We start from the raw sequence: 9700 nt of genomic DNA on the forward strand, positions 1-9700 counted from the left end.
ATCTCACATGTGATGAAGAATAAGTCACATTTCAATTAAAGAAGGAAACGAGGTATGTAGTCAACTTTATATAGTAGTGTGCATGCTCTAGAAATAATACGTTTCAAAATTCTGCATATTTTGTGATTTTTCTTCATTTAGCCTCTACCAGGGTTGTCAAAGGTCCATCTACCCATAACTTCTATGGGTTTTATTGGGTTCCGTTGCAGGACCGGAACGTTTTTTCTCGCACAATTTAAATTCGGTCCTAGTAGTGTCCATTAAAAAAGGATACTGGATCGTATTTAAATTGATCCGGAAAATATTCCTGCGCCAAATTTTAATTGATCCTGGAAAAAAGGTTCTTGGACAGGGCTTATATTCAGCCGCAAAACAAGGTTCCTGGACCGTATTTAAATTTTACCAAAAAAAGAGTTCCTGCACCGTATTTAAATTCATACTGAAAAAAGTTCCTGGACCGAATTGAGGCCTAGAAAACATTTACACTTGCTGATTTTCTCTCCCGGATGTGAAATGAATTTATTTACAATACCTGGACCATTAACAACCCTGGGATTGTTAAAGATTATGAAACCCATACATTCTAATTTGTTCTATAGGATTCCGTTATAGGACCGGAACCTTTTCTCTCGCACAATCTAAATTCGTACCAAGTTGCGAATTGTTTCATTTCAGTACGGAACTTTGACCCTATTTAAACTGATCCGGGAAAAAATGTTCGTTGACCGTATTTAAATTCTTCAGGAAATTAGGTTCCTAGACCGAAATGAAATTTATTTTAAAAAAATTCATGGACCGAATTGAAAACGTTACAGATGAAGAGGTTCCTTACGGTCCAGAACCCTTTACGCTTGCTGATTTTCTCTCCTGGATGCGAATTGAATTTATTTAAAATTCCTGCACCTTTAGCAACTCTGGCCTCCACCCGCAAATGCAAACGCTGTGGCTGCTGCTTGCGGGAAAGTTGACTCGACATACAAATAAAATTAATCCAAAGTTATATAGCGAATAATAGTTACTTACATAATAATATCATGAAATATGGAGAGCCAAATTACTTATCAAGAATTTTCTGTTATTTGCCTATCTAGTGGGAGCGAAAATCTTTTTCCCTTGCTGGTGAAATCGGTTCCTGCAAATTCAAGACGGCATTTTCTAATTTTCATTTCTATTTGGGCCGACAACTCCGTGGTGGAGTGGTTAGCAGGTTACGATACGAAGCAGAATGTCCCGTGTTCGAATCCCGGCCTGAGAATGTGTCTTCTTCGTGATGGTCCTTTCATCAAGTTAATCTTAACTCATTCTCATCTTCACGATTAGCCAAAAAGTGTCAGAAAAGTGAAGTAAAATTAACCAAGTCAATCAATAATTTCTATTTCATTATTTTACGCCGCTTTTCTACCTCTTCGGTTAAATGCGACGATGAGATTGAATGATGATCCGAAGGAAGAGCGATGCGAGACATGATGCAACCACACCTGTCCAAGGTCCGAACCTTGGACCTCTGGTTTCGTAGTGCGTCATGCTCATGCTTCAGGAGTGGAATCCTTTGAATCAAAAGCTATAAAAGTATGGTGAAAGAAAACAACATTATACTGTGCAAAAAAGCCATGTTTAGGTCCTCTAATGAAAAATACAGTTATTCAGTAAAATTAATTTTGAAGGACAAAGCCTCCGAAGTGTTTTCCATTTGGTGACGCGTGGTCATTACATCGAGTCCCATCTAGTTTTGAGAGTGGAAATCGCTTACATATTGATTTCAAGTAACTTCCCAATTGTCCTCATGATGTTAGGCCATCACAGAAATTTTGGAGTTTCTACCAGGGATCGAACCTTGAAAGACTAGAGCGCAATAATTTGAGCGCGCGGGAATTTTGTTGTTTCTATTGCCATCGTATATACAGTTTTGCACCCTCGCAAAGAAGATTACTTTTAAGAAACTAGATGTGTGCATAAAATTTCATATATATCGTCATCATTTTCCAATGTATAGAGTACGACGCCACAAAAGACTCGTGCATGTCCCATAGAATAGTGGTTAAGGGTGTCGCCTTGCACTAAAGACCGCCGGATTCGATTCTGGTATAAACAATATACATGGGATGCCTATCTTGAACTTATTACACAAACATTTCATTTTCGCGCCGTTGTCATACTTGTACGTACACCTGATACCAGCACCCTTTTATATGTAAACCCACGGAAGAGGGTTTTCTCTACTTACTTCTCAATTTTCTTCGAGCAAATTTACAAATCTAAGGAGTAATGGCTAAAGACATTGTTCTTGGTGTCTCAAAAATCTGACATAATAGATACTACATGGATTTTTAAAGATCGTCTAGATGCCATTAAGTCAATAAGTTCATTCTGCATTTAGAATCCCGAATAATGACCGTGGATTTCGCGAGTCTATTTCCGTAAATTTTTGGGGGCTACAGGAGAGAATAATGTTCTCTTCCAACAAGATTATATATATATATATATATATATATATATATATATATATATATATCCTGTACATATAGTTATGTAGGCCTGTATGGTATATTAATAGTTTGTTAGTTTTTAATGGTTTGATAGAAAAAAAACTTAAGTTTTGGGCCCCCCCGAACTGATCAACCTAGCTACGTCCCTGACTATCGTCATCAGGGCACTGAACTCCATAGGAATCACATGTTTTTGTTCTGCGGCAATTTTCATTGTCGCACAGTGTTATTTCTATTCTTGGCCAGTTTGGAAAGGATATTATTGAAGGATTTTATTTTATGTTGCTCAAACGTTTTTGTTATTCGTTGCGATATAAAAATGTCATCCATTTTAGAAATTCTTAAAAATGGCTTGCGGGGAATTCACGTGCCCCTGTGTCCCCCACTAAATCCGCCAATGCACACTCTTACACCCTACAAAGCCGCTGCACTGAAAATGACCAAACAAATGGTGCTTATTTTAATATCATCTCTCAAATTTATTAGAAACTTCTGTTGGAATGTATTTTTCAGAGCATTTCAATGTAGAAGGGTCTTCATGTGACGTCATCTATCTAGGAGTTATCGATTGTTGTAATACTCGACTTTGTTCGATTATATATGGATTATATCGTTGTTGAAAATGGCTCGATGTTTAATGGCAAGAAGTGCATCAAAGAGAAGAGTAGAAAGTTTCCGTGTGTTGTACACTGTGTCTCATTGTATTGTTGTTTGAGATACATCGTATAATTTTGTCAATTCTTTAGTGTTCTTTTTATGCTCGTACTCAGCATCAACTTGAGTCCAGCCAACAAAAAACACACAACCAAAATGTAAACGCTCTCACTTTCATTACAATGAGAGGGAAATGCCTTTGTTGTGACAGCTATTACCAGATATAATATGAATCTGAAGTGGCCAAAATTTTGTGATAAGTGGAACATTGTCGGTGATGTATACAATGCTAAAGAGGAAAGTTCACACGTCCGTGGTAGAGGACCGTATAATGTTAGAATATGGCTTAGGACGTCATAGTGTTTATCGTCATAATCAGCGTTTGCTGAAGAAACTAGTTTGTAATCCTAACAGAGAGTTTAAAGAAGTATGCCATTTATCTTCGAGTGCGGGTGATATTTTGTACCAATGTGGAAACTTATACAAACATAATACACTGGACAAAACGGTGGAATGCTTTTCGTTGTTCGGGGATGGCAAGAATAACTTGAAGAAGCTGTATAGTTTCCCATCTAAACCAAGATGGTACGATTTAGAGGTTTGGCAGGCCAATACCACCCAAGTGCCTTTAAAAAATCAAGGCCATCGTGCATCGTTGTTTTATATCACCTACGATAGGTATCTTGTTAGACGGGATTTATACACAGGTGCTTTTCTAGAAGATGTCTACCTATCACCAGTTTACAAATTTGTAGAGATTTTGCTGGATGAAGAGGCAGGAAGACTGGTTTTAAAATCAACACGTAACAATAAAGTCTTAGCCAATCAGAATGATGGAAGTAATGACATTCTCATGGCTATGGCAGTGTTTGTGTTTCCACATCTTGAGTTTCAAGCCCTGTTTGAAATTACCAAGTCAATTTTTGGTAAAACTGTTGTGGACAGTGTTATTCATCAGGGTATTTTGTTGACACTTCATTCAGATTCAATGGTGAAAGTGTACAGTTTGGAGTACATTCTTGCTAAATTCACAACGATTAGTGTTAAATTAGGTGAAACATATGATTATAATGGCAGAAAATATGTGTTAGGGAGACCCAGCATGGGTCTGGTGAAAAATGTGTTTATAACGGAAACTCCTCCATTATTGATGGGGATTAAGACAGTTGGGCATCAACTTCAGATTGGTGGACATCCTTGGCATTATATTTGCCATCCAGCTAATGGCAAATATATGATTTGCGATTTAGAAACCCAAAAGCCAATTAAAAATGGTATTTTGGAACAATTGGACCAGATAGATCCAGAGCAAGTTATGTTTCATCCAGATGATACATCAAAAGTGATTCACCTGTCCAGTTCTCAAGTGTTGATTTATAAGATTTTGAACACAGAAGATGGGCCCTTGCTAGACGAGTGGTTTACATATGATGCCAAGTATTCTCAAACGGTAACAGACCCAGATGAGGAACAGAAAAGCTCGTTTGGCAGAAGGCTCACCAGGCCTCGGAATTCTTACTTCTCCTGCATCAGTTCTGCTCATGATCTAACATTCAGCTATGAAAATGAACTTGACTTGTTAGGTATTTTCACAGCAAGTGATTCAGGCTCAGCGGAGACCATGATGCTTGAGGAAGTTCTTATTTACGATAATCTTTCAGGTCAGTTAATTAGAAAAGTACCAATTGAAAGAAACTTGCCATCCATGACAACCTACCTTGCACACATTTCCTTAAATTTTGATGGACCTTTATTAATAGCCAAAGTGAAGCAACACCATACAACATGTTTTTTAGCATACCAACTTACAGAGAACATTGTAGAAACAGTTGAAAGTAGTGTCAAATCAACTTCTGCTGCTCAAAAGAAAAGAAGAAAGAGTACAACAGGACACCAAAAGTAACGTGTGAGTTTAAAGTGCAAATGAGATTTAAGTAGTATATATATATGTATATGAACCGGTGAGATCAAGAAGGGAAAGATTGCACTTTTTGAACAAAATGGGGTGAATACTTTGAATACATATCAGTGCTAAAATAAAGGTTTTAAAAAAAACCACTTATGGAATATTGTTACTATGGTTATGATGAATAAGTTTGTAATTGTAAGTTTCATTACCTATGCGATCTCGTCCCAACACTTCTCACTCGTTTATTTCATAATTTTTAACATTCGTACTTACCTTTTGTGCATTACGAAACATTCTTTAAGGTGGGATTTTGCTTTTCTCACGAAAATAATTTCTATTTTTGACATTACGAGTAATTATTGTTCTTCCTTTTTTCGCTTTCGTACCACACAATATGGCATACACAGCTTGAGGTGCGTTGTCGATCATCAGTGGGTATGCAGTGTTTCCAACCTTCTTCACCGAAAAATACCTACTTCCTTGTTACTGAAGACAAACCATTCTTGAATAGCCCCACGAACCATGTATGGTAAGGTTGGGTTCGGTTAGCTTAGGCAAACACATACCATGCATGAATAGCCCCACGAACCATGCACGGCAAGGTTAGGTTAGGCAAACAGTTAAAATTGTCATCATCTTGCAAAACAATGGCTTGGTTGGAAACACAGACAGGGGATTACGTCATCAAACGTACACAACATCAGGTTCTCGTAGAGGAAGGAAATGAAAGGAACGGTAATTGTGTATCGGAGAGATATTTCTCTTGAAAAATACATGAATTTCCAGTGAAATAGATTCCACGATGAAAGAGATACATCCACGAACTTTGAAAATGCTACACAAACTCATTTTCATAAGTAAATGAAGAAATATGTTGGGACGAGATCGCATTGTTACCGTAAGTTTTTTCATCCGGCTCTTAGTTTTGGTTGCTATGAGGTTTTCTTTTGATTTCCTGAAAGTAAGGTCGAGTGAAATCTTTCCTTTCTTGGTTTCACCTATTTATTTATATATATATACTATAGTCAACTCTAATGAGACCCACCATTGGTTACAGTTGTAATTTGAGTAAATTTGTTCATACAATAACATATAAAAATACTCTGTAAGACAAGTGACCAAAAAGTTTGGATTGGGTTTGTTTTAGGAAGAAAAAAAAGATAACTTTTGTTTTGAACCAAACTTTATAAAAAAAAAAATATATTTTTATAAATCTGTGGTGATTTCTTTGTTGTTTGTAAAGTACAAGCCTATCATATAAAATAATTTTTATACTATTATTTTTATTATAATGCATTCTCTTTCCATTTTTCTTCATGTATTTGTGAGATATTCATTTTAATTGTTTGATTGAAATCTTGTAGGTTTTTTTTATTTTCTGAATATCAAAAAGTGTTTCTTCATAATGCAACATCGTGTGATATTATTTTGTAATATTAATTTTACCTGAATGTTCTTTATTATGCGAAGGAACGCAGAGTATTTATTGAAGTCTTAACTTGATACTGACATCTCTTTGAAGGAATACTTGGTATATTACTATTTATTTATTTGGCAAGAATTTACAATAACGGACCCTTCTGTAATTTCTATGCTACTTCTTATACTCACGAAATAATTAGTCGCAATGATTTATCTGAGGTTAACATTTTGGGGTGAGGTGTAGAAATTGTTCATTAATCTGTAGAAGTTGTAAAATAAGCTTTTTTATTCTCACAATGATTCTCCGTATAAAAGTATGGAAACCATATTTGTTGAAATGAACAATTGACGTTCACGCTGCCTACAGCTTTGCCACACTGTTGATTTCATACTTGGAGAGCATGGATCGTGTAAGAATGGCGGAAGATAACTCAGAACAGTAAAAAAGTTGTTTAGTAGAGGTAAGTGTGGCAACAATTATTACAATAGCACATGAGCTTTGGTCTTTAAATGCTGCATTCCTAGCAATAAAAACAATATGGGCCCTGCAATTACAGGGTGACTACCTTTAAAGAATGTCAAGTAAGTCAAGAAATTATGCTTTTTGTCAAGAACTTCTACAATTTTTTACAGTAGAGTGAACTTACATTGTTACATACCTGTACTGGGATTTGGTAAAATTGAATATTTGGAAATCTAAAATTTATATTGAATTGTTGTTGATTTGTTCACTTTGTTTCTTAAGAATTACATTCTTGTATGCCCGGATAATACTTCCTGTTCCTTAATATTGATAACTGAGACTGTATTATTTCCGGACTTGCAAATTGTTTCATGAATTCCCTTTGAAAATGATCATATGAAAAAAACATACGTTTGTGAGTTCTATACCAGTACACAGCTCTGTTGGTGAAACACTGCTGAATACTCTAGCCTTTTGTTAATTGGAATGCCCATAAGATCAAGCATAGAATTAAGATGTTCTAGATATTCTCGAGCCGATTGGTCTTCTATTTTCCCAGAAAATTTGGGTATATGATACAGTTCATTTATCTTTACATATCTGTTTCCTCTATCCCCAACAGTAATTACAGGTAAAGACGTTGGAGAAATACAACGATCAAACTGACTTTGTGGATTATCAAAGTAATTGTTATTTGTATTTGGCTCATTAACACCAATTTTAGCATTTGGACAACTTGTGCCAGTCATTAAATTTGCATTAAGCCTTTCACCTTGAAACCATGGTCTGCAAGCTTCATTCTGCAAGGAAGAAATATGACGAAACCCACACGTTTCACCAGGGACATTACTATGATGAACGACAGGGAGGTTAGGTTCTTGCGAGTATGTACACATTTATTTTCCTGTAGTTTACGGTTATTACAAGCATAAGAAAACAGTTTTTCTTTGTGACGTTTCAGGAGAACACACGCTCCTTTCATCAGACATTTATTTTCATTTTGACTAAAGATACAGTTATAACAATGGTTAGTAATTTTTAAACAAAAAGAATCTGTTATATAATGGATGTTGTCAATGTTACATTGTTGTAATATAGCAACTTAACTGTGAAAAAAACAGTCTGTTTTATTTTTATTTAAATTATGAATCCAAAATATCATCAGGCAATTCAAATTCATCATTGTTTTCACAAAGTCTCTTGATGTTTTCTGTTACATTAAATTTTAAAGATGGTGGCTTACTCCATTTGTGAAAAAGAAAACTCCATACTGGATCTATGTTACCATTTTCATTATTTAATTTATTCCAGTGTTCTTCTGCAATGAACGAAGCTTCCCAGACATTCAACTCTGTGTTTCCCGTTAATCTTTTTAAAACCCTTCTCTTTTTAATCAAATGCTTCTCTTCGATGATATGAGTTGACAAACCTGTTCTTGGGTTTAGATTTATAATGTCCAAATCGTGTTCATGCCATCTTATTGCCATTTTCCTTGCTGTTTGTCCCACATAATCTTTTGAACATGAACAACTTATATTATATATTCCTGTGGTTTCCACATCTGGTAGAGAGTGGAAACCACAGGAATATATAATATAAGTTGTTCATGTTCAAAAGATTATGTGGGACAAACAGCAAGGAAAATGGCAATAAGATGGCATGAACACGATTTGGACATTATAAATCTAAACCCAAGAACAGGTTTGTCAACTCATATCATCGAAGAGAAGCATTTGATTAAAAAGAGAAGGGTTTTAAAAAGATTAACGGGAAACACAGAGTTGAATGTCTGGGAAGCTTCGTTCATTGCAGAAGAACACTGGAATAAATTAAATAATGAAAATGGTAACATAGATCCAGTATGGAGTTTTCTTTTTCACAAATGGAGTAAGCCACCATCTTTAAAATTTAATGTAACAGAAAACATCAAGAGACTTTGTGAAAACAATGATGAATTTGAATTGCCTGATGATATTTTGGATTCATAATTTAAATAAAAATAAAACAGACTGTTTTTTTCACAGTTAAGTTGCTATATTACAACAATGTAACATTGACAACATCCATTATATAACAGATTCTTTTTGTTTAAAAATTACTAACCATTGTTATAACTGTATCTTTAGTCAAAATGAAAATAAATGTCTGATGAAAGGAGCGTGTGTTCTCCTGAAACGTCACAAAGAAAAACTGTTTTCTTATGCTTGTAATAACCGTAAACTACAGGAAAATAATTCTATAATGCAAGCAATGCGTACATACAAGAAAAACTATGTACACATTTGATTTATGTAACTATTTTCACCATCAGCAGAACAACATTGTTGAACATTGGAATGTTTATCAATATTTGTAATGGTAGAATTCAATCTAGAAGTTGTCTGCATATTGTTAATCGTATAATTACTTGTATCCCTAAACTGTACACTATTAGGTGACATATTATTTCGATGATGTTCCTCATTGCAGGTTGGAATAAATCTTTTGTTTCGCTTCGAGCGAACACAATTTTGAACATACGGTTCATCGAACGTTGTTTTCACATGGGTTGTTGAAGATTCATCAGATGAATAAGTTGATGAATTAGTCATCCAAGTCAACTGCATTTCTAGCCCTTTCACGTGATGTCTTAGTTTGGGAACTATTTTGTGCAAGGGGAGGTTTCAGATTTCCCTTTGTGTTGCGTTGAGAATTTGCATAATTAGTTTGTAAAACATCAACACGAGATTATCAATGCAAATAAAATTGCGTAATTAACGATAACCG

At 35.1% G+C, this 9700-nt stretch overlaps 1 protein-coding gene across 1 annotated transcript; it reads left to right on the plus strand.

The window, feature by feature from the left end:
- The first annotated feature begins 3117 nt into the window (after positions 1–3117).
- LOC146000410 (DDB1- and CUL4-associated factor 17-like) lies at positions 3118–6663 on the plus strand. The gene has a single exon (XM_083138009.1). The coding sequence runs from the start codon at positions 3418–3420 to the stop codon at positions 5041–5043; it is 1626 nt and encodes a 541-aa protein (XP_082994135.1). The 5' UTR covers positions 3118–3417; the 3' UTR covers positions 5044–6663.
- Positions 6664–9700: the final 3037 nt, after the last annotated feature.

Source organism: Lepisma saccharinum, chromosome 16, assembly GCF_977018435.1.
Source record: "Lepisma saccharinum chromosome 16, izLepSacc3.1, whole genome shotgun sequence".
Taxonomy (NCBI): domain Eukaryota; kingdom Metazoa; phylum Arthropoda; class Insecta; order Zygentoma; family Lepismatidae; genus Lepisma; species Lepisma saccharinum.

Bases quoted from the DNA above. Each gene is read 5' to 3' on its own strand.
- LOC146000410 (XM_083138009.1), top strand. From the start codon at position 3,418: ATGTATACAATGCTAAAGAGGAAAGTTCACACGTCCGTGGTAGAGGAC.